The sequence below is a fragment of the Oikopleura dioica genome, chromosome 2, assembly GCF_907165135.1.
Source record: "Oikopleura dioica chromosome 2, OKI2018_I68_1.0, whole genome shotgun sequence".
Classification (NCBI taxonomy): Eukaryota; Metazoa; Chordata; class Appendicularia; order Copelata; family Oikopleuridae; genus Oikopleura; species Oikopleura dioica.
In genome coordinates this window covers 11,156,095-11,180,465 of record NC_137292.1, presented here as the reverse complement: position 1 = coordinate 11,180,465, position 24,371 = coordinate 11,156,095, and the positions used below count along the sequence as shown (strand labels likewise).

Below are 24,371 nucleotides of genomic sequence, written 5' to 3'. Positions count from 1 at the left end.
TAAAAACGCACAAATATTTGAAAAATGTGCGCGATTACTGAGACGAGTGCCAACAATAACGACAGAAAGGTCAACTTCCGGTATCGTTTGTTGCTATGATAGCGGGAAAATAAGATGATTCCTGGGAAAATTTTCACTCGGAACAAGTTCTCAACATTTTGTAGTCAATTCAAACAATCAAAAGTATCAGGTAAAACATTCCATAAAAAATATATAATTTATTTCTCTAACAGAAACAAATCTAAGTAATGCTTAATTCTGTTTATGACAAAGATATCAAAAAAACATAATAATTTGTAAATATTTATTAAGATAACGATATATAAAATGAAGTTCGGCAGTTTCAATAATTAGCATAGTACAAAAGTGTATGGCCTAAAAATGTACAAGTTTCACAATTCGAAGTTATTCAAAATGTCTTGTTTGTAATTGCACTCGTCCCCGTACGTCATCTTTCCCGTTTTTTGCCAAAGTTTTAGCTGAGTGTATGGATTAAATGGGTTCGAGCACCATCCGAAGTTTTCGTCCATGAGGTCGATGAAGTCCTGCACCTTCATTTTTTCGCCTGGTACTGCAGTGATCTTGAGATCTTCAGGGTTCATCCTTGGTGCTTTCTTCCATAAGCAGTGTTTGACATCTTCCTCACATTTTTCATAAACAGCCTGAAATGATTAATTTTCGTGTTCTTTTACGATTTGCTTACCTTGAGCTTCTCAACTTCTTGATGAAATTTTTCTCGGCCATAATCTTCAATTTTATGATGAAGCGATTTGTTGAAATAGTCGTAGAGCATGATATCAGCTTTGAAGTAAGTTTCGAAGTTCTTCTTCTGAGTAGGAGTCAAGGGCTCAATTTCGTACTCGCGCTTGTTCAACTGCGGCTCGTACAGAACCTCGTAAGGGAGGCAAAAGAGCTTGGCAAGCAATACTAAGCTTTCGTAGTAGTATTCCGTGAGTACGACTAAAAACAGCTTGATATATGCTTTGTTAAAAGATTGGCTTACCGAAATCAAAGTTATGCTGATCAAGGCGCTTCAGATTTCTCAAAATATAGGCTGTGTTATCGTTCAAGTGATCCATTCCCATTTCAAAAGCCTGATAGTTCTTGCTTCTGAAATTCCGTGTTTCGGAGGCATTGAAAAGCTTTGGGAGATTGTCGAGAAATTCGCCGACTGGAAGGTCCTCGCGGCCATTATTGAACGATCGGAAGGGCTCGCCCCAACAGGGCATGTCGCATTTTGAAACTAAACTAAATGTTTATTTTTTTTAGAAGGACGATAAATTAACCTTTTCCAGCGTGATTCAAGTAGTAGTAGTTATAAACACTTCTGAAGGTGGTTTCTGGATCGCGAATGGTTGTTACTGAGGCAACTCCGGATGTTAGAAATTTTTCCTCAAAGAGGTCCATGTTCCAGCGAAAATGGTAGGTCAAGGCAACGATTGGAGACATGTGCCCGGTTGCTGGCCAGCATCGTTCGTCAAAACGGGCTGGGTAGCACCCTCCTTGCGGGCCGATTAACTGCGGCTCTCCCACTGATGGAAGACCTCTATAAACCAAATTAATAAAAAGCGTGGAGGAAGAAAATTACTTGAATCGCGCATATTTTGTCAACATGTGTCTAAAAGTTGTAGAAGCCGTTTTGTGCTTTTTCAAAAAGATCATCCCCGTTGGAGGAGCAGCACAGTTTGTCTTTGACGGGAGCCATTTGCTTTTTGAAAAGTCGTACGGATCTGCCACTCCAGGGCTACTGGAAGATCCGTGCTTGTGGGATCCTCCGTGATGACTTGATTTGGGATGATTGGGTTCAGGGATATATTCTGCTTTATTTGCGTTCTAAATTTTCAAGTTAACTGTGTCCAAAAAGCGCGAATAAGAATTTCTCTAACTCAAGGCTTCATTACTTTTTCCGCCTCCTCGGCCATTTCGTAGTATTTTTCCAGTCCATCTGTGATCTTCGTAAATTTGCTGAGCGCGTACAGCGCTATCAGAAGAGCGACCAAGAGGTACGATCGCAAATTCCGCAGCATTTCTTTTCTATCTCTTTCGCTTTTTGCTCTTGACACCATAAATATGGAGAAATAATGGAGTGGGCGCCGGGTGTACGCAAGCACCTCGCCGCGGGGGATTTCGCTGCTGACCTTCGCTAAATTCTTGCGTTTTATTCGTTCATCAAAAGCTTATCGCTCTTTAGGGATTTAATGATAAGGACTTGCACTAACGTTAATCTAGTAGTAACTTGCAGATGATTATTGCATAAAATGAAAAGAAGAAAACCGAGTCGGCTGTTGACAATTTTCAAGTATTGTTTCTTAGTTCTGTTTCCCGTAATTGTTTTCATGTTTCTATGGCGAAAAACTGCAAATTAGCGAAAAAAGAAAGCGCGATAAAAGAATGTTTAATGAGACCCCAGTTGGTCATATTTTTGAAAAATAATGCGAAGTAATAGATAATCGAGGTAGAATGAGACTTCACACGAAAAAATTGACCCCGAAAGTGGCAATAAAAAGCGATTCAGGCAGATTTAAGTAAGTTTAAAGTTTAAAACGTCGAAAAATAGAATATAAAGTTGATGCAATTTTAATGATGCAGCCAATTGAATTATCCTTTGAGATGAGTTGTTTGGTGCAGTATGAGTTCGAAACGTTTAAAAATGAAAAACTATTTATTGACCCGCTCGTCGATCCGCTGAATTGTTTCCAAAGGGCATTTAGGACTCAAAAAACACTTGAGTTTGAAGATATCTAATTTTTCCCAACGGTGGTAATTGTGTTTTATTTTCCGCTAATTTAATGCGATTCTCGCCGTGCAAGTCGACGAGTTCTCCAATCAATACAAGTTTGTCCAGCGATAAGAGAATCTCAGTGAAGTGAAAGTCTAGTCCCAAAATCGAGGAGAGGGATAAGTGGGTTTATCGCCCCATTGGATTTGATCCCCTTTTTGCTGAGCCAAAAGCAGAGAAAAATACGAATGTCGAAAATCGACCTGGAGGTTTTATATAAACAGGTAAAATGGAATGGGGATTTACCAAGTCTGTATGACGATAATGTTTATGAAACTGGAATTATTTATATTCGAATTAAAAATGCATTTGACGTGGTATTTGACGGTGACGTGAAAATGTCAAGTTTTAGCACCTCATCCTTCTTTATGCTCTTAGATTTATTTGAAAGAGAAATAATGCAGAAAAATAAGACAGCTAAAGTAAGAAAATTAACGTCAAAGAGTACCTTTGCGCGAATACATTAGGATAACTTGTTTTTCAAAAAGGTGATCATTTTAACTGATTTATGATGTAGGAAAGCATTGGGTCCGAAACCCCATGGTGACACTCATGACGAATGATAACTCCGATTAGTAGTAAAGTATTTTTTACTAAATTTAATTTAATTGATCTTTCCAATGAAATAACGCAGAATATAACTGTATCTAAGGCAGAGCGGCCGTCTCTCGCAACATCAACTTCAAAGCCCTTTTGGGATACGATTGAGTGGAACGACAGTAGAGAGTAAGTCTACAGACTAAATCAACAGACATTCATGAATATAAATTACCAGTTCAAAAGAGAATCTGAACTTTCTCGAGAGAAAAGGGTTATTTTGCTTCACAGAGTTCATCCAATCTCATGACTACTGGTTGGTCATTTTAAATTCAAAACATAATCTCCCCGAGCCACGCAACGTATGAGAAGAGAAAGTAGTTACTACCATGGTAACATGTCATTAGTTATTTATGGAAAAAAATCGAGAATCCAAGTCAGTCAGCGGCTGAATACCTGAATAAATTACTTTCTGACCAAAGGACATAAAGTTTTAAGCCTTCAGTGGTTCAGCTTTATTTTTCCCAAATGTTCTATTATTTTCAAGAGATGGATTTTTATGACAAGGATTGACGGAGGATCTGAAAGGCTTTGACTAGTAGAGTCACTATTGTCTTGAATTAGCACTGAAAGAAGAGGCTTTTTCGAATAGCATTTTTCGGGCTTGGAAGTAGAAATTGAAAGAGAGACATATAACGGATCATTTTCAAGTTTTATGTGATCTTTAGGATTTATGACCGAGGGCCCGTTGTTGATTTAGCTTGCCATGAAGAACTTGATAGCTCCGTAAGATCACTTTCTTTATTACCTGGGTTTGTTGCGAAAGAACAACAACTATATTGCTTTCTAGACCAGGCCACTTCAGATAGACCACCGATAGGCCAAGGTACTCCCATTTTGAGTCAATCTTAAACAAAGAAAAGAAGAAAGATTACAAAATGTAAAATAAAAAAACAGAAAATGAAGCGATAAAAATTCAAAACAGAGAAAATGATTCCAGTCCTAAAAACTGATTTCTCCAGAAAAGCACGGAAAAATCAACAACGAGAAAGAAGCAAGAGTCCAGAGAATCACTCAGTAAAGGTTGACACAGTAAAGCTCTCCTTTTAAATGACGTTAGCGAGTGTTGATCTTATCAAAGATTCATGCTCTCTGCAGAATGAACATGCAAATCTTATTCGCAAAAAGCAAACTCAGACATGGTTCCAGGCTGGAACTTCCAGCAATAACACTTCTTTGAAGGTTCATTCTAATCTTTTTGGTTATTTTAGTTAATATCTATTTGTTTATTAGGATTTTTTTGCAAAATTTGACTACGATTTATTGATTGTTAATGACATCAAGAGATCGAATCCTTGGATTCGAAGGTCTTTAAAAAATGAAATTCTTTAGAAAAAGATTCATTATTCTTGTGCCTCGATTACTTTGCCTAACAATAAAGCAAGGTTGCTTTGAATTTTTAATAACGACATGAATATACACCAAACTTGAAACCGGCTACAGGCAGCAAACGTCCGCTCCAGATCGGAAAGCCCGAGCCAGAAGTCCTTCTTTGGCGTCACGCCATCCAACTTCCAGAACTCACCTAAACGCGTCGTTCCTCAAAGGAGAAGAAGTAGTGTTTGGAAAAAAGCTTCGTTGTCCTCACGTCAAAGGCCCTCGTCTAATATCAAGTCCTCGTGAATATTGAAAATACTCGTTTGAGACAGCGAAGGAGTGAGCCTTTTTTGTTAAACCGCATTTAATTCTTGCACTTTTTCTAAATGTCCTTATTTTATTTGATCAAATATGAAGAATCTTTCTAAGAGAAATTCCAGAAAACCTAGCCATAGATCAAGGAGGGTAGATAAACAATGAATATGGGGAGAAACAGGCAATGTCAGTTTACCCTCAAAAGCCCTGATGGTGTAGAAACTATACAAGTTTTCAACGAAACTCATAAGCTAAAAAGATTCAAGTCTATTTGTCGAAAAAAGACTGGTATTAGTCAAAAATTACTGTTTGATAAGCACTCGCACGAGGGAGTTTACTGGGCCCAAGGAAGTCCCAAATTTTCCGACTATGAAGAGACTGATACGGACATAACATCGTAAGACATGGATCAATGATAACAGATCTAATTAACAGACAATCGTAATAAGATTACAGAAAGAATAAAAAAGAGTTGAATGAGTGTAGCTTTTCGCTTTCATTAGAAATTTAACATGTATGAGATTGAGTCGAGAGATTTCCATAGCTGATCGAATTATTTATTAAAAGTATCACTTGAAATAGTACGAGTATCTTTTAAGTTCAGTATTATCACAGAGAAGGCTCGAGAAATAATTTGAAAAATTAGAAGCAAACATAATGTCCCTCGTGACTTGTTCATAAAAAATGCAGCAATGCTGGTTACGAGAAACAAGCAAGTGAAAGCGATATTTATTTTCCTCCGGTGAAAATGCCGATTAGAGACTCAATTTCATTCGTGAGCTATACGGACTTCGTTTCGGCCTTCAACGAGTCGTAATTACAGTAGTAAAGTTCGCTTTGTTTCATTTGAAAATCGATTGGCAAATCAATAAGAGTTGTAATTATAATTTTACAGAGCTCGCTATAAATTACAGATAATAACATTGCAAATAAATACGGATAATAACTCTTGATAACTGGCTTATTGAGCTGAGTCTCAGCTGAAGATTGAATAAAAAATTCTTTCAGGGTGAAACTACAGTACTACGTCAGCGATGAAAGTTTCGGCGAACGGATCCATCGATTTTTCTTCAAAAATACCGCGACCAGGTACACAGAAAATTCAGATGTTTTCATATCTTATGAAATTTTATGACTAGTGAACAAGCTGAATCTATTGATAGTTTACTTCCGCTTCTATTTCAAAATTTGAAGATGCGAGAGACGACGCGTGCAACGCCAGATTATATTGCACTCTATAATAAATCGAGTACTTTTAAATTTTTACTACCACCTTTGAATCAACTTTTCAGCTTTGATAATGCGTAAGGGCTTTTTTAAATTATAAAAGCAAAAATAAGCTAACAACGGTTGTAGTACAACCTCTAAAATGAACCTAGTCGTTTAATCATTGACGCATACATTATCTCCTTCGACTTAATTCAAAATTTATTAGTGCAACGATCCGGCTGTTTATGCTCTGTGTCAGGGTAATACTGGTTCTGGTCTATTTCATTCGAGCTGGCCTTGACACGATAGACGATGCGTATTGTTGCAAAAGCGTATGGGAGCCGAATTATAATGAAAACTCAACATGTAAAGTGGAATTGAAGAAACCTGATCAGTAAGTACTGCCTTTCTAGGGTTATTTGTTTGCCTCCAATTCAACCGCCAATTTTAAGGTCTCGATCAGGTCATGAAACATTCGACATCCAATGGGCTCCAATTTTCCTCGTCTGCCGACCATATTCAATTTGGATCTTGGAGGTGATATTCACCTACATGACCTTAGTCTACTCGATAATGATTTCCATCCTCAACAACGGATTTAATACGTCCGCATTCTTGAGCCTGACTTTGCTTTTGGAGTGTATTATTTCTTTGCCGCTGGTTCTATCGTCGATGCTTTATTATCTTAGGAATGTGGACGTAAATTACTCAAAAAGAAACTTACGTTTAAGTTTCACGGTGCGATAGACTATTGTCAAAAGTTTACTGAAAACGAAATTTATGGCCCAGTTTCATCGGAGGATAAAAGTCAATCTTTCAGGTGTTTCTTGGTCGTAAGACTTTTTTAGCTTGAATTGTTAAATGGAGATCAGACCGATGTGCTATAACGTGTTATTTTTGAAGTAATTTATATCCTTATAAAAAGAGTTGCCTTTGTTCCCACATTCCTCCACATTTGGCTTGGTCGAACACTTGTCAACGAAACAGTCAATTTCATGCAGCGAGATTCAAGAAGAAGTCATTCTACTATATTTTACAAGATCGTTCAGCTCGTTATGTCTGTTCTATGCATCTTCGTCACGTGCCTTGGATTTGTAAACCACTTCGAACGAGCTGGAGCGAATGATCTGAACTTGTTGGATACTTTTTGGTTCGTCGTCGTGACTTTTTCAACAGTTGGATACGGGGATGTGTCTCCGAAGATCTGGCCATCGAAATTGATCGTTATTCTGATGATCTTTCTTGCTCTCGTAATTATCCCTATCCACGTGGAGCAGATTGCGGTTATTTATCTCGAACAACAAAGGCTGGTGGAATACAGAGAGTCACGAAAACATGTTGTTCTTTGTACCACAGATCTTCAATACGACGATGTTGTTGTTTTCCTCCACGAGTTCTACGAAGTTGACGAGCACGCTGAAAACTACTCTGTTGTGTTGTTTTGTGCAAAAGAGCCAGATGCGTCTGTTAAGAGATTCTTACAGGCACCTCTTTGGAATTCTAGTCAAGGGATTCAAAGTTTAAATAATTGAAATCAAGGAAGAGTACGAATTTTTTGATCCCCTTACCAAGAGTAACGCTGATTATTGGTTCAACGTATCGTTCCGATGATCTCCTCAGAGCAAAACTAAACGATGCACTTGCTGTTTTTATCTGCACTGATAGAACTCGAAGAGGTGGAATTTTGTCTCGAGCTGAGACTGACGAGCACACAGTTCTACGATCTATGGCAATCAAGGATTTTGCTCCTTCAACAAAGCTTTTTGTTCAATGCTTGCGTTCTGAGAGCACTTTCTATCTTGGTTTTGCAGACAATTGCTTGTGCGACGATGAAATGAAGTACGCTCTGCTCGCTTTGAATTGCGACATCCCTGGAATGAGCACGTTTATCACTCTCCTAATCCACACGACGAAAGGCCTCGACGACGACATCCACGGAGATTGGAAAGTGCATCTAAATCGATCTGCGGGAATGGAAATCTACGACGTAATTGCTTCTGAATCGAAGTTTTTCAATAGCTACATTGGCTACAGCTTTCCACAAGCCTCATGCGTCGTCCATCGTAAAACTGGCGCAATCCTTATTGCCGTAGAACGAGATGGAAAACTGAAGCTTAATCCGGGCCAGGGCTTCTATCTAGGACCGGAAGATCGACTTTATTACGTATGTCTTACAGACGAGGGCGACAGTGCTTTCATTGACGACAATTTGGATGATCTAGGAGAGATCAATACAACTAAAATGGGTTTTCAAAGTCCTCGAAACACGAAGATTTCACCAGATGCGGATGGTCCAAAAGCTTTCCAGCAAAACATGTCGGAATGGACAGAAAAAATCGACAATTCAAAGTCTGATCTTCTCGGAGAATGCAAACACGATTTTCCCCCGTGCACGCCATACCTTGGCTACATCACTCCTACATTGTGTTACATCAGAAAAGAACCCGCTTCTGTTGAAGAAATGCTACTTGGAAATGTTTGGGAAAAGACATGGCCTGCAAGTCACATAATCGTTTCAGCTGAAGAGGCTCAAATGGCGCTCTATAATTTCATTATCCCGCTGAGAGCTTACTACAGAAGTGTTGATGAGCTAAGGCCAATTGTTTTGCTTTTGGAGGAGCCGCCTTCTCAGAGTTTCTTGGACTGCATCAGTTGGTTCCCCCTTGTGTACTATCAAGAAGGCTCATGTACCAGGTATAAATGCCTAGCCTGTGTAGAATTACTCTGCGTCGCAATTTTGAAAGCTTGTTGATGTAAGGATCTAAACTTTACTATCCATTATTCGCGTAAATGGGCAAATTGCTCTGGCATTGCTCCCACTGCGGTAGTTGACTTTGAAGGCGAGCCTTGGTTGTGGTGGTGGTCGGTGGTGAGGCACGAGCTCGTGGCTGGATCGCGTTCAGTCAGAATGATCGTTCAGGCGCCAAATGTCATCTTGCGGGCGCGTTGTTGTACAACGCCAAAGAAAAATCTTTGATCAGCCGTCCTCTTCCCAGGCCAACCAACACCACCACCAACAACATCCCAACATGTCCAAAAAAGGACACCTGATGATGAGAAAGGAACGTGGGAATGGCCTTTTGTGGGAAAACAGATTTTCTTGTGCCTATCTTTTGATCGTTTTGATTAAAAAAAATTCTAGCGTCGACGACTTGTTGAAAAGTGGTATCTTGTGGGCACATTCTGTTATCATTCTGAACAGGGACCCGTCTACCGATCTCAACTACATGGCCGAGGAACACATGGCCGATTCAAAGCAACTCATCGCCACTGAAACCATTTGCCGGTAAGAAATGACGAAGAAATGATCTAAATTGAATTCGCAAGATTCAATTTCCTCTTGCGCCCTTTTTGTGTTTCTGCCAGTGCCAAATTAAGGTCTCGCACTTTGAAGTGGCATTGTCTGCGGAAGTTGCCCGTGTGTGCCCAAATTGGATCAGTGGCCGGATTAGAGCAGCTTACACCGCGCAAAAATTGTGGTTTTTCAAATTTCTAAAAATTTTACGCCCGAAAATATTAGCCAGATTATTTTAGCCGCTCAATTGCCGGAACAAAGCCACTAAAAATATAAATGCTCCATAAAGCTTGTTTTATGTACCTTTTAAATTCATTAGTTTAATAGCTACTTGCGGAAATTATTTTTGCTGGTCTTTTTTTTTATCCAGATTTGTAAACAAAAGGATAATTGCGTTTGACAGAAAGACATAATCGTAAATTCGCAATAAGGTAGCCACCGCAAAATTTATGTTTTCCGCTAGAACACCAGGCCGCGATGAAATTTATATATAAGGAAACTATGCGGCAAATATGTACAATATGCATGTAGTATGCGATGTCTGGAATTAAATCTTTGACCACAACGAGATTATCTTGAATTTTGTCGGAGGCGCCGACCAGCCGGTCGCGCAAAAAATGGAGATAAAAACTGTTATTGTAAGATGATAAAGATAGTAACTCGAATGGAATTTACTTCTTCAGTAGTTTTTACCGTAGCTTATCATTAAAGCCAATAGGCAGGTTTCTCGTGAGCGCGTCGTAGAAAGTTTTTTTTTGAAAATTGCGGCTCCCTATCTGCTCAGATAGGTCCGAATTAACAGAGTAATTGGCACCGCGGATACACGGCACCACCTGTCTCTGGAGGTGTATCGCGGTAGCACTGGAGATTCACTCGGCACCGCTTTTCCCAACACTTTTATCGTGCTTTGCTCTACAGCTGGTTTGATTAAAATGTTTCTAGCAAGAAACTGTTTCGACAGTAGACCTCATTGACTTGCTTTTTTAGATTGTTTCCCGCTGTGAATGTTTCTCTGGAGCTGAGCTACGCGTCCAACATGCGATTCATGAACTTTTCCCTACAAACCGAAAAGGTAAACTGCTTTCGAAGTTGGAAACCGTTTAGAAAATTATAAACCCAATTTTCTCGCTCAAATAAATGAGCTTATTCGTTCTCGCCCTTCAGTGAATTTTCCGTCTGCAGCGCGTTGCTCGCTGACCACTGGCTGGGCCTGGGTACTGGCTAAAAGGAGGCCGCAATCCATTTGCGCGGTTTCGTCGTCGGTTTTCTGGCAGTAGCCGGGCGGCTGGCTTTTTGTTTTCTTCGGCTAAAAGTGACTGTCCGTCGGGATTATCCGGGTAAAGACCGCGGTTGAGTTCGCGGTCGCTGCTCGTGGTTGAGCAGCATTTTCATCCGCTAGACAAAGGCAAAATAGCCAAACAACGCATTCAGACGATATTTTTGAGAAACGACTCTGATTACTGATAAATTTGGCATTTATAGTATTCGATGACTAGTTTATTGAGAATAGCCGGCTCAAATGGAAAGTGAGTTTTCTTTCTAAGGGTGAATAAGTTACAACGAATCGAGAAACAGGGTGGAACTGTCACGGTTTCTGAAACAGTTTCCAACGAAATGTCTTTTAAGGAGGATGCAGTCCAGGGGACGAACGAGCTGTCCTATCTTTTCCGTGGGCCATTCGCATCCGGACGGGCTTTCTGTAGCTCAATGCTTGACGCTCTTCTTTACCAATCGTTCACAAAGGTAAAACTAATCCTAAATGGTCGCTGACTAAATTTTTCTATAGCCTTACCTTCCAAAACTTCTACGTCTCCTTCTCGGTCTTCAATTTGAGCCTGGCAGTGGCTTCATGGGCACTGTAAGTTTCCTTTGTTTAGCCTCTTATCATCTTTCACGATAAAATCTGTTGAATCGGAAAGACGTCTCAGGTTTTTCAGCCACAAACGTGAACAACTGTGGCCGCTTAGCATGAAACTTTGGGTGAAAATTGCGGCCACAATTATGTTGGCCTATGGGGCGCCTGTTGTTACGCGGCTTTGCTTTTGGTTTCGCGACGGCCACTGCTGGTTAACCAACTGGTTAACCGACTGGGAAGCCAGTGGTATCTCAGGAACCATCGCAGACTCACGTAAAGACGAGGCCTTTTTATTTCAGAAGTAGTCGCACAAATATATAAAATTCCACAAAGAAAGAGTCCCTAAATTCCATTTCTTTTCATCCCGCAAATGAGAAAAATCGATCAAAGTCGGCATATTTTGTCATCGAAAACAATACACATACAATATATAAAAGTGAAGCGAAATGTTCAATGCATGTTTTAGCAACAAACGACACTAACATTTTCAAATCTTAGGTAACCGTAACGGAGCGAGAAGCGAGCCTTAATTACAGTCAATTGTTCAAGATTCTCACACAGTTCACAGGTACGATCATTCCGTTTCCCCAACATTCATGAAAAAATCCCCAGGAGAGATTCCACTTGGAATCTATCGCAACGAGAAGCGGACCGATTTCTCAAGAAGCTCTGGAGTTCATAAAACGAATTCGGACAGGTATTTAATGTTCTATTCTAAGATCTTCGTAACGCATGAAAACAATGTTAACTTTGCTGAATATCCATGGATATTTTTATGATTGCTAGGCCTGCGGTTTTTTAACTTGTTAACGTTTGCATCAGCACGTGAGCATATGGAATCGAGCAATCCCTATGCAATTTTTCAAGGTCACACAAATACATATGCGCAATTTCGATATGTTCTTTAATTTAACAAAAAAAATATCAAGCATTTTGATAAGTATCATCCTAATCATGCGAATCAAGTTTTAAATGATGATTTCTTTGACATTTAAAAAATTGTAGACGATTTTCTGCGCGGATAATTGACGCTGGCTTGTCAATTCGGAATAAATTTAGGCGGTAAGCATCAATCTCTCACCCTTTCTTGCTCTAATTAATTAAAAGAAAGCTAATTAATCAATTAGCATAGGAAGCTAATTAGTGTCTACAAATTGGCGACAGAGGCAACTCGAACCGGGCTTTTTTACTTTTTCGAATTATTCGGCAATTTTTCACGCCGAGACGCAGGGCGGCCTCGCAGGCCTGTCGCCTTGTCTCCACAATTTGCATTTTTTAATATATTACTAAATGCAGCTTTAAGAACCAGTCTCGGAAATGAAATTTTAAAAGAGTTCATTGGGCTTTTGGATAAGATCATCATAGTAGCTTTCTTTCTTCAGCTCTAAAATTCGATCAGGAAAACTTCCCCGGTCGAAAATTCAGATATCTTGATCGTGAATTAATCGAGAAGTATTTCAGAGCTACAGTAGGAGGCACCAGGGCTCCGGTAGTTGCTGAAGCCACAGCGCAAAATTCCACAATTTGAGCGGGGACCGCGAAATTCGCACCCACAGCCGCAATTCGAAAAAATAGACCTCCTGCTTGAAGCTAATTAGAGCATTTTTAGCTGCGAGATATTCCTAGATCGCGGAAGGAACGTGCTAAACACATATTTTCACAGCTTCTTTAGAATATGTTTTCTACCATGAAGAAATCCAAAAGTCCACTGGTGATATTTTTTCAATTCAAAGAAAGGCATTGCCATATTGACTCGAGAGATTTTGAACGTCTTTCAACCACGATGAGGTCGATTTTTGGTTTCTGTTCGATTACGGCTATTACCAAGGCTAGCATGTATCGGATGCTAATGGGGCTCCGTTATGTCACCAAGAGCAACGCGGCGGATCGAGTTTGTCAAATTGAATTTCGCCTCGGCCGATTTCGACCGCGTCCGTTTTTTTTCTCAAATGCCCAGGCCAAACCATTGAGATTTTTCGATCATAGACAAATTGAGTTAGATAAAGATAACGCCCCGTGGCATCGTCATGAACTCTTCAATTTTTCGATTTCCATTTTTCACCGTAGTCTTTCGTTATTGAACGAAACACGCAAGATAATTTTTATAAATAATTTTTACCGTTAATAGCATTGAACAGTTGATTGTAGTTAGCTTCACATAAATCAAATTTTAGATCTCTTGATACTTTGGAAGGAGCTGGAGATATGCTCAATTCTCACAATGAACCTTTGAGGCTCAGAACAGAGCGAGATCAGCTGAATAATCTCATAGAACAGCGAACCAAATATCTGAAAGTGCCTTCTGAGAAAATGGAAGAAGTAAGTAATCCGCATCATTTTCAAATACTCATCGTTTTAGGCGACATACAGACAAGGGAAGCAAAATTCCGCCAACTCTGGACGCGGCTTCGTTATTATCAACCCTGAACCAAACTTGCCTTTGATCGTTGGAGATATCATGTAACTTGCTCAATCGTAGACATTATCACATGCATTTCAGATACACCATAAAGCCTATCAATCAGAAGATCGAAGCTGACGTCCTCGCGACGCATTCTGAAAAATCATCCTGAATCAATTTTCGCCTTCACTGCCTTGAAAGTCCAGAATGTTCAAAAACCTTAAATACAATCATTATCAAGATTTCAAAATTATAGAGCACTTCTTTAGAAGATAAGAAAGTTTAATAGAGGTTCAAGGCTTTCTTATCCGCTCAAGATCTTGCTTTCATCGTCAGATAGGCGCGCAGCTCTCTGTTACCTAAAATAATTCCCCCCTTTCGCATATTTCCTAAACATTTAACCAGTAACTAGCACGGGCGATAAAGAGAATTGAGGAATTCGAAAATGCCAGGCTTGCCACAGACGGAAGAGACCCTTGAATTTACGGTGCGATTACGAGACAGTATCGCCGCCTTCCAATCGTAAATCATTAGAAAACGCCGATTCCTAGATCAGTTAGTTACAAGTCCTTATCGAGCTTTATATAATTCTGTACAGATTGAGGGACAATCGAGAACGATTTTATCCGTTTCTTTCCTTCGTATTTGACGTGGTTTGCGGTAAATAACCGCTGAAGAAGAACTTCATAAATATTTTGGAAATGCGGTGAGCGATGAGATCGATGAGGGAGAAAATAGTGCACTTTTAGGAGACAGCGCTCCCGCGTCCAGTGGCTTAGGTTACAGGAGCAAGATGAAGAATCACTTCCGGCCGAATTCACAACATTTCCGAAGACATCCATACAGATTGCTCTCTTTTTCTACCTTTCTCTTTTCGACCAAAAGAGCGATCTGCTCTGGCGAAAAATATTTTCTTTCTAAAATAAGCCTTTACAGGCGAGCAGGATCGGGCAGCATCGGAAATGTTACGCTACCGCATTGACATAATCGTTTTTACGAAATTTGGTCGCCGAGTGGAACGGCCCGACAGCCGCATTTGGTGTCTGAGGTCACGTGACTCACGTTTGTCTTCGAAAAAGCCGCAAGAATGCCCCTCAATACCTGAGCCAAGGAGATAACCGCCATACTTGCCATTTTAAAAGGCCCAGCGCAAATAGGAAAAAAACGAGCGCAGATATGTTTCCAAAGCTGTTTTCCTCCTTCGATTTAGCCTTTGTTGATACGGTATGATCAGATATTAAAAAATAAAATTTAATCCAGTTTGTCCGCATCTGCTACGCAGAAGTTTCCGAAAAGATCAGTGCTGGAAACACCCCGATGGAATCATCCTAGAGAAGGATACTCAAACATCGTCGTGAGATCGATGTCAGTCAGAAGTTCAAACTAGAGGGGCAATTTTATATAATTATGAGATAATTAGTTTTATATTTTTTTTTTGAAATTTCGAAATGATTATTGATCTTATTGGAGCTGGTGGTGTTGGATATTCAAAGATATTCGTTAGTTTCGTGGAATAGAAGATGGGCTGCAATGGCGGCGTATAGTGGCCGAGTATAGTGCGTTTGCGGTTTTTGCGGTGGCCAATGAGCTGGCCAGGGGCACTCGTGGCGGCGCAACAGCACCACCACATCACAACCTTCTATCATCAACTGACAATCTCTTCTATCCCTATCCTTTGCGTTTGTCTTATCTATTGGAATATTTATGAATTCCAAATGCATTAAAAATCAAAAAAGACAGATCATTTTCGATTTGTAAATATTTTTTATTTAGCAGTTTACAATCTCCTCCACAGATGCTATTTTGAAAAATTATCAAAAACATTCTAATAAAGTCTTTAAAAGTAGAATTTCTGAACTTCGCGATTGAAGAAGGAAAGTGGGTACTTTGTGATTTCCTGCTGGCAGATGGCGCTAAGCCAAGAGTGCTTTTGACCAATCAGGAGCGTATATCGGCATTTAAATGAACAAGAAAGGACAGTTCAGATTCAGTGTGCGCAGAAAGAAGAGGAAAGAAACATTATTTACAATAATTATCAAAGAATAAAGTCAAAAGTATTCTTTTATCAGCAATGATAAAGAATAACTAAATGGAAAATCGTGTCTGGGAGTCATAAAATATATAAATTATAATATTTTTACAAGGAAATGAGTGTGTCGCTTTTGAGATGCTGGAAATTTGCGAAATCTTCCTGTTATTCGTCATTTCATGGTACATTTCGGTCAATTCTCGGTCGCCCAGGAGAGCGCACTCACTGCTGCGTTTGCTGCAGACGAGGCTACTGGAGGGATGAGGGAAGGCGTCTGTACCGAGGGGAGATGTGGCAAAGCTGCAGCAGCAGCGATAGACGAGCCTGGAGTTGCAGCGCCCGGGCTCGTCACCGTTGGCAGGCTGGGCAACGCTGGTGCAGCTGGAGAGGAGGTAACAGTCGGAACGGACGGAACTGTTGAGCCCATTGAGTTACTGTAGGCAGAACCTAGGTAGTTGACACCAAGGCCTCCCGCCGCAAGTTGGGTTGAGGCGAGATAATTTGTCATCAGTTGCGAAGAATCAAATCCCCCGTAGCCGGCCGAAGATGATACCGCTGGATTCATCGCTGTTGAGTAGGGATAGCTCATCTAAGAAATGACAATCAATTGCAAGAAAATAGTGGCAAGATGAAAGCCCGTTCAGGATGCAATAACGTGAAGGGTACTCCTTGCCGGTGGTCGCCACTGGGAAATGCCAAAGACATGAGTTCTAAGCCCGAGCGCCGCTGCGGAAATATGAGCGACCGCAGACGGAATCGGCAACACTACACATCCCCTGACCACTGGAAGCAAAGTAACGTTTTTGGATCCGGAGCAAAGGAATATACTTTTTCAAAAATTTAAAATGGAAAGTGAAGTGTGCCCTTTCAAAGGAGAAACTTACATCAGGAACTCTTGGAAAAGGTGAGGTGTTGTCGTGCGAGCTGGCTTTATCGGACTTCGGCGTTGTGGAAGTTTGGTTTCCACCGGCAGTCGGGGAAATCGTTGAGCCGTAGTGCTGGCTGAATGTTCTCAGTGGGCTCTGAGTCGAGTAAGGCCAGCCAGCTGCGGCGCTGCGGAAATCGGATGTCCCAAAGGAACTGAACATCGAGTCCGCTAAAAAAATATATTTAGCAATGGGCGGTCTACTATATAAAAAAAAAGTATGTGTTAATCATTGCGTAATTATACTGCAAGAATCATGTGAGAGAAAAAACGCTGAAAATCACATCTGAGATAGACGTTACCGAAATTTGATGGAAAGTTAGTTGGTCCTATACATAGTTATTTATTTTGATTGATTTTCGTGTACGTACCATATCCGCCCGCCACTGCTGTTCTGAGCCTTTCCATCTCACCAAGTGTAGCTCCGAAGGAAATTCCTCTTCCTTGTTCCTCCAACTGTTTTTGTCGATGTTCTGAAAATGTCTGTTAGCAGAGATCTTTATTGTGAGCAATCCTTGCATATTAAGAATATCTATTTTAGGCTTAGGCCCTAAGCTATGATCAAAAACTAAGAGATGAACTTACTTCTGTATTCTGATCGTGGCTCACGAGGTCCATCAACAGTAATTTTAATGGCGCGATGATAAACAGCAATTTGTGGAGGATTGGTGGCGATCATCAGTGTTAAATTGAAGGTTTTGCCTAGAATGAAAAGTTATTCCTTGTTTCTTTGAACAAAGATTTCAAGTTTGAGGAATGCGCCGGAGTTGAGTGTTTGCGCGTGGAGTTTAATGCATAAATCAGTAGATGTGTTATTGTTCGATGAAAATGCTGGAATGCGGCGTGAAAAGTGCACCCCTCCAGCTGAGGGAGGAAGATCAAAGCAGGGCCGCTCGGCCGCGCGCGTAGTGATATTGTCACCCTTCCTGCGCCACCGACACCTTACTACTCAGTTGTGGTGTCGAGCAGTTAATTTACAATACGCTGCGGTGGGTAAAATCGCGGACCATTCAGTCCTCTGAGGCGGTGTTTTCTTTGATGTGTAATCACACCTTGTCCGTGTACCGGGGACGCACGCGCAAAAGAAAGTGGAAATTCTAGTGCCCGTTTAATCTACAGTAGCTAGTGGACTCCAGTCTGCAGTCTTGGAAATCGCGCCGGTATCTAACTATCAATTCTAGCAATTTTGAAATGTAAGCAGGGAATAACTCGCAAGGGCCCAATTGGTAATGGTTCTGACAAGAGGTTAATTGTGATTGCTGTGGGTGAAATGCATCCGGCGCCAATTACACCAGCAGCGCCAAGTCAGGGCTCGTCGATCAGTGCGACGACGGCACTCGGCGGCGTGAAATTTCAACACGAGCGAGTCCTTCAATTGGCAGCTACTCTTTACACCTCCTCTTGGGAATAAGATGGATGAATTCAAACTTGCAGTACTCGAAATCATAAAACATCTCGCTCAAATTAACTAAAAAAGAAGATAGCCACCAGTGTTATAGAACTGACCTCAAAGCACGTGAGCGCTGCCGCAACAGGGACGTAGTGTTGCGTTCAATTATTCTAGCTGCGCTCCTAAGACGGTCTCTGGCATAACGCCGTGCATTTCGAAGCCGCCGTAGTTGCATGCGGTTCCACCTTGTGGTCGAAGCTAATTGACCGCATTATCACGGTGCCGCATTATTTCTTGTCAGCGAGCTATTTCGCTTCTTTATTCTATCAGAAATAAGATGCACCTGTCTTTTTAATAATAATCGAAGGTGTCTGAATTTTTTAAACTTCTGTGGTCACCTCCAAGCTCGAAAAGAAAGAGTTATTACGGGATGATCTGATCGATCCCGCCCGGCGCCTTTCATCCCACCGCCATTATCAGCTGCTGACCGCAGTAACAACCATCCGATACATTTTTATTTGCTCAAAGTAATTACAAAAAACAGGCGATGGAACTCAAACGAAAGCGTATAATTCGATTAAATGATGTTCATTCAATTCCTTGCCAAGAATTGATATATTCGGAAAACAGGGCGAGTTCGTCAAGCTGCGTAATATTCGATAAACGTATTTTAGTTCAAATCAGTGCGGTAGAATTTATTCCCTAACGTGGAATTGGCGGACGAGACCCATTTCCTACGGTTAAGTAAGATGCTCCCCTTATCTGCAAGTCTGTGGGTTGGACGGCTGAGTGGTGATCCGGGCGGCACCCCGCTTTCATCTCGCGTCCATAATAAAATGCAAAAACAAAATCCCTGCTCTTGAAATTTAAATAAGCGCGATAAATCAGCGCTGGCTCTTATCTAAGTACCACATAAAGGGCCGTGGCCGATGGAAACAGAATCAGCTCGGATACCTGGGAACGCTTAGCCCCAAACACATGATTCTTGTTCTCTGGGCCTTTTTCGCGCCTAGCAGAAGAGAACGGAATTTCGTTTCGAAATAGTGCAAATGAAATTCCTGCTACCGCGGGGACCATGCTAAAGAGTACCCTTTTGCGGTGGCGTGCTTCTCGGTTTTGATACGAAACCGATCACCGAATTTGCAAAATATTCTGCGGTACCAATTATGGCCAGCCGATTTTATTTTACTGCGCCAACCGGCGGCTAATTTTATACAGCTTGAAAAATCTTTAAGCACTAGAATATTTTTTCGAACAGACCTGTAATTGGCTCCTTGGGCAACACAGATGATTTGATTACGAAAGCGAGAAACGTCTCTAAGGGACATGGCTAATTGCGGGCTGACAATGTGGAAAAGCGCGTCCATCAGGTGAAACGTGCGCTGGGCCTCCCTAAATGCGTGCTTCTGGACTTGCACTTGCATAAGCTAAGCAGCAATTTAGTAGGGAGAATCATTATGTTTTTAAGAAATTCGAAAATGAAATTTTAAGATGTCAAAGATTTCGCGGTTGATTATAAAATCATGTTATAGCGTTTTGGTTGGTTTAAAGTCTCTTTTCTGTGGATTGCTGGAGAGCCTTAGCCGCAAAACAGGTTACAACAAGGGATGAGATTGGCTTCGTGATAAGACGTAACGCGGTAACGTGGTCTCTGTCTGACCGCGCGGGACACTAAATGGAACGGGCCGGATTTTGCGCGGTCTCTCTCCCGACCGCGCTTCTTATACATCACCAACCACTTGATGATGTAACGACGAAAGGTCACGTGAATAATGGGCGAGCCACAAGGTTCCAAAATGTGGTCAGATCTTGAGGAATTTAATAACTTTGATTGGCAATCTCCAATTATCATTTTCACGATGATGAGACCCTAAAACTCCAATGAATAAAAATGGCCCGCTGATTGCACCGGATATAATCAAACAACTCGGATTAATTATTGTTGGCAATTTATGTCGCGTGCAGACGTTTTTGGCTATTTTTTGTTTGTAAATGAATATACCACGGCCCTTTCTTATAATCAAACAACTTTCGCGGGCGCTATTTTCGCGGGGCTGCTCTTTTGATAAGCGCCGCCAAATCTTCACATGTTTTGAGGCTAATCCAATCCTTAGTGCCTCTGGAATGGATACATTCTTGACTTTAAACTGACGGCTGTAATGACCGCAGATGACCGCGGAGAAGAAAAGGAAGCGTAAATATCAAGGGATAAGCTACTTATTCAATAGATGGTTGTTATGTTTTGATATGTGTAAGAGTTGGTAAGTTTGCTGATTCATCTGTGTTTTGGAAAGATAGTCTGATTGGCAATTATATGATTGGAGTTATATGTAATGTATAATTTAGATTGAAATGGCAATGTTACGGTGCATATAGTTGCGTAAACACGAATGTCCTCGTGGTTAGGATATAACCAACCGGGCAAAACCGACCCGACCGCTGCAGCTACAACATTTGACCCGCAGCGCGGTTTCTAAGAACCTTTCTCAGAGCCCTCTCGACACTGTGATGTCATCTCCCGTGCTGATTTACGAGCAAGGCGCTGCACACGTTTATTATCAAAGGTGTTCTTATGATTTAGACGAACATAATGCTTTAGTAAACAGTTTATCGCTTATCGTAAACTATTGGCTTTCCCCAATCTAAGCTAGAATACTATTTTGCGACTGGAGAATCATACAAAAATGCGCAATAATCATGGAAATCTCGGATTTGATTTTAGTTGAGATTCAAAATTGTAACCGTAAATGCCAATTGTGCGAGTAAAAATGAAAGGCCAGAGATAGGAGAACGTACATTTTTGAAGCGCGATAAGAAGGGACAAAATTATACTCCGTGTAAAACATAAATCTGCCCAAGTGACATCCATAATCGCCATACTACGCGAAAAAATCGTGGAAGCGACCATTTTCATCCTTTTGCCTGTCATTACCGAATATTTTCATTCAAAAATGGCGGCCGCATACAGGATACATTGATTAATATAAATGAGATGAGGAAAGAAATCTATGTCGAATAGCCGAAATTGAAAATGCACCGTTGGAGTGTGTCCCGAACCGCAAGACGGATAAGGAATTTATCATACACAGCGCCCTGTTTAAATATTCCCAGAGTCATATTTTTTCAATTATGTTGTTTCAGAAAACCGCCAGGGCAACCTGTGGGCAGGGAGCACCACCGCGCTGCGCACCGTGGCCCAGATTCAGATAAGAGCTCGTTTATTTCCAAGCCAAAATAGGCCCAGATTAAAAATATACGACAAAAATCAATCCCGGCGCATTTTGAACGTGATCTTACCTCTGCCAGATCTTCCGATGAATCTCAAATCGTTGAATCTAGCAACATTGTTCTTGAAGGTAGTGGTGTTGTTTCTCAACTCGGCGGAGTATTCTTCATCGTTTCCCGCGTAAATCGTGACTTGGGTTCCGTCCGGGACTGTGATTGGATCCAGAGCGACGATCTAAAGAGAAAGGAATTTGGTGGAGGTGTTTAAGGCGGTGTCAAGCTCTGGTTGAGCTTTTTGGCGGTCGATGAGGAACATTCCTCCAAATTGATCATTAAATTCCGACCGCGCGTTCTGGATTTTTCACACCACCAGCGCCGAAAAAGAAGGAATTCTAGCTCTTTATTTTTGGTGAGTCTGTTTAGCTATTTTGCTGTTGTTTGGCTATGACGGCATTCAAAAAATCACGGCGGTATCTAACACTGCTCTTATTGTGGCAATATTGATAAGCAAGGGTGTATGGAACCCAGACTCTTGAACAGTTATCTAATAGTTTTGCTTGTAAGATATAAGCTATATCAAACGGGCGCCGATGTTAAAACTGGCTCAGTACTTAATGCACTGGCTCATGCACGTGAGATTAGCTCATTTAGATCCGCACACTCTTATCAAAAAACAAATTAGAAAAAAAACTTTACCTTGAAGGGAGCTGGAAGGGATTTGTTCTTTCTCCAATGGACTGGTAGCTGTGTACAGGTGAAATTCGGCGAATCAGTCTTTGTCATCTCCGTATGCCCGTGATGTTGCTCCATGCCTGGAATACAGCCATGTCGTAAGAGATGCGCGTTATGATCTTAAAAATAGCATTTAAATTAGGGTCCTACGAGACATCCAACACCCGGAAATGGAAATTTAATTTCCGCTGCCACTTTTGGACAATCTAAATTTTCTAACTTTCTTTTAAAAATTGTGGGTGAATGTCAAATTCAGCAGCGAGCGCCAGATAAAGAGCGAAGGCGATAAAGAAGAGTACTTACTGTCGTACATAAACGGCGATCCATAATAATTTCCGCCTAGCAGACTCGTGGAAAGATCCATTTGTGGAAAGTTGAGGCCAGTGTCATTAAGCAACATGCTCGCATTGGCAGCTGGATGCTTTGTCTATAAAATGACATTTAGCGAAGGTATGGATTATTTTTTCAGTGGACTATTCAAATCAGTAATCGAGGTGTATTTTCAATTCACATAAAAGTAAAGCTCTGTTTATCAAAACGATTGAAGTCAAAAAGAAAAGTGACAACTAGCAAGTTTCTGTATATTAAAAAATGTAAGGATAGAAATAGAATAAGATATTTTTACCTGGTCAAAGTGCGGCGGGGTCTGCCGCCAGGCACTGAGGGAACTTGCTGTGGCCGCAATCTTGGCTGGCCTATGATCTTCCTGTCCGGGTTGTGCCCAGACAGACTCTCCTGGAAAAGCTCGTTTTCTGGAAAGCTTGTTGTGAGGATCGGGGTCCAGAAGGATCCCGCTGCTCAGTGGATCCACGTTGTGATCGTCTCAGATCCACGTCGATCTCTATGAATTCTATTCTCTGTATATTCTGTCAGTATGTGGGTGTTTTTTCGTTTTATTGTTCTCTTTCTGGGTGCAGCTCTTTCTTGAGGTAAAAAGCCTAAAGACGGCTGTTTTCGATTGCGGTCGAGTCTTTGGTCGGGGATTTGGTGTCGATCTCGGTTTCAGGAGTTAGTTGGAGGAGTCGTGAGGACGCGCCGCGGCGGTCCGGAGCGGGCAAAGCACCAGCGCCACCTGGTGCACCAAAGAAGGAACGACGGTCAGCACCCCCAAGCAACTCAGAGCAGCGCAAGGGCGGCGTAGCGCACGGCGGAGCACGTAACCAGTACGCGCGTAGCAACCAGCGAAAAAATGCACAACAGCGCCACCTATCACGAGGAAGGGTTGAGAGCCGCGATGGAGAACGTCGGGAACGGTTTCGCTGCAAGCGACGAGATCTAAACTTGAATTTTAGAGCTTGACTTTCACCTTCGAAATTCGCCTTATTTTTGGAAATCTGTTTATTGTTACTTTCTTCCTTGATTTCAAGATATTTCATCATCCCATTATAATTTTAAATTCAAATAATTTTAAGCTTAAAACAGACATATTTAATATATACACGATAATAATAGACCTTGAAAGATATAATTAGAAATAGTTCATCGCGTAAAGGAGTTTTTATGCAGCTGACTCGAAGGGACACTTTTGAATTGAACCCTTCTTTGGGTTTGTTTTGTTTATAAATCTGCTTTTCCCCGATCCGAGTTCTACAATACGAGTGCTCTTCGCGTGGGCCAGCACGCGCAACAATCCAGTATAACACTCAAAAGATCCCAATTAATCAGGTCCTGTCTAATTGCACTTGAAAGAAATCAATTCCAATTTGGCGGAATAAAATTTCCCCACCGCGGATCGATGGGCTCTGCGGTCAAGCATTTCTTCTGTTAGACAAGGACTCGGGGCATGGTGTTGGTGGACACAGATTTCACAATTTCTAGGTAATATAAAAAGCCGCGAATTAATCACTTTCGATTACTATATGAACCAGCTTTGAAGTAATTTTCCCACATAAAAATTGAGGAAATGCTTTCCTAGGCTTATTTTTCTAGCTTCGATTACATAATAATAATTTAGCAAGTTTCACCGGCAATCACCTGTCAAATTATTACCAAGTTTTTTCTCTGTCTAGCGGCATCGGGAAGCAGCGGAAAAATGTAAAAAATAAATAAAACTTCTCTTGTTATTCTTGATCGCAATCGTGACCTTGGTGGTTTCAAATGGATCAGAATACGATTTACGACCAAATACGTTTTTTACTCAGAGTAATTACGGCTTTAGCCACCGCGCCTTCGTGTCACTCGCAGGTTTATTTGATTTTTTTCGAAAAAAAACTTATTGTATTCTGTCAATCTGATAGAATCTGATAGGTCTGGTTATATACGAACAGACGAAGCATTGACTATTTTCAACAAGATTTCTTTA

At 41.1% G+C, this 24,371-nt stretch overlaps 3 protein-coding genes across 3 annotated transcripts; 1 reads left to right on the top strand and 2 right to left on the bottom strand.

Annotated features, from left to right (window-relative positions):
- Positions 1-334: 334 nt before the first annotated feature.
- Positions 335-2,070, bottom strand: LOC145697375 (galactosylceramide sulfotransferase-like). The gene is made up of 6 exons (XM_081774568.1): positions 1,902-2,070; positions 1,589-1,833; positions 1,287-1,546; positions 1,004-1,243; positions 704-960; positions 335-662 (listed from the first exon to the last, which is right to left on the bottom strand). Exons 1-6 carry the CDS (start codon positions 2,064-2,066, stop codon positions 393-395), a joined length of 1,437 nt encoding a protein of 478 aa, XP_081630694.1. The 5' UTR covers positions 2,067-2,070; the 3' UTR covers positions 335-392.
- A 3,042-nt stretch (positions 2,071-5,112) lies between these two features.
- Positions 5,113-14,004, top strand: LOC145698246 (potassium channel subfamily T member 2-like). Its single transcript, XM_081775448.1, has 17 exons — positions 5,113-5,405; positions 6,017-6,097; positions 6,444-6,611; positions 6,670-6,916; positions 6,979-7,037; positions 7,143-7,717; positions 7,786-8,911; positions 9,360-9,503; positions 10,500-10,584; positions 11,139-11,255; positions 11,299-11,370; positions 11,866-11,935; positions 11,980-12,064; positions 12,373-12,429; positions 13,542-13,686; positions 13,727-13,827; positions 13,868-14,004. The coding sequence occupies exons 1-17, from the start codon at positions 5,170-5,172 to the stop codon at positions 13,938-13,940; spliced, it is 3,441 nt and encodes a 1,146-aa protein (XP_081631574.1). The 5' UTR covers positions 5,113-5,169; the 3' UTR covers positions 13,941-14,004.
- Positions 14,005-15,522: 1,518 nt separating this feature from the next.
- On the bottom strand, positions 15,523-23,298 carry LOC145699056 (uncharacterized). The gene is made up of 8 exons (XM_081776307.1): positions 22,695-23,298; positions 22,373-22,496; positions 22,034-22,188; positions 21,410-21,572; positions 17,308-17,424; positions 17,094-17,195; positions 16,682-16,893; positions 15,523-16,386 (listed from the first exon to the last, which is right to left on the bottom strand). The coding sequence occupies exons 2-8, from the start codon at positions 22,467-22,469 to the stop codon at positions 15,991-15,993; spliced, it is 1,242 nt and encodes a 413-aa protein (XP_081632433.1). The 5' UTR covers positions 22,470-22,496; positions 22,695-23,298; the 3' UTR covers positions 15,523-15,990.
- Positions 23,299-24,371: the final 1,073 nt, after the last annotated feature.

Excerpts from the sequence above, each read along its gene's own strand:
- LOC145697375 (XM_081774568.1), bottom strand. The coding sequence starts at position 2,066 with ATGGTGTCAAGAGCAAAAAGCGAAAGAGATAGAAAAGAAATGCTGCGG. Across the intron at positions 1,834-1,901 it reads TGGCCGAGGAGGCGGAAAAA|AACGCAAATAAAGCAGAATA; the intron begins GTAATGAAGCCT and ends TTGAAAATTTAG. Across the intron at positions 1,244-1,286 it reads CTTGAATCACGCTGGAAAAG|TTTCAAAATGCGACATGCCC; the intron begins GTTAATTTATCG and ends CATTTAGTTTAG.
- LOC145698246 (XM_081775448.1), top strand. The coding sequence starts at position 5,170 with ATGAATATGGGGAGAAACAGGCAATGTCAGTTTACCCTCAAAAGCCCT. Across the intron at positions 6,917-6,978 it reads ATTATCTTAGGAATGTGGAC|TTTACTGAAAACGAAATTTA; the intron begins GTAAATTACTCA and ends TATTGTCAAAAG. Across the intron at positions 11,256-11,298 it reads TTTACCAATCGTTCACAAAG|CCTTACCTTCCAAAACTTCT; the intron begins GTAAAACTAATC and ends ATTTTTCTATAG.
- LOC145699056 (XM_081776307.1), bottom strand. The coding sequence starts at position 22,469 with ATGTTGCTTAATGACACTGGCCTCAACTTTCCACAAATGGATCTTTCC. Across the intron at positions 21,573-22,033 it reads CCCTTCCAGCTCCCTTCAAG|ATCGTCGCTCTGGATCCAAT; the intron begins GTAAAGTTTTTT and ends CTTTCTCTTTAG. Across the intron at positions 17,425-21,409 it reads CATCGGAAGATCTGGCAGAG|GCAAAACCTTCAATTTAACA; the intron begins GTAAGATCACGT and ends TTTTCATTCTAG.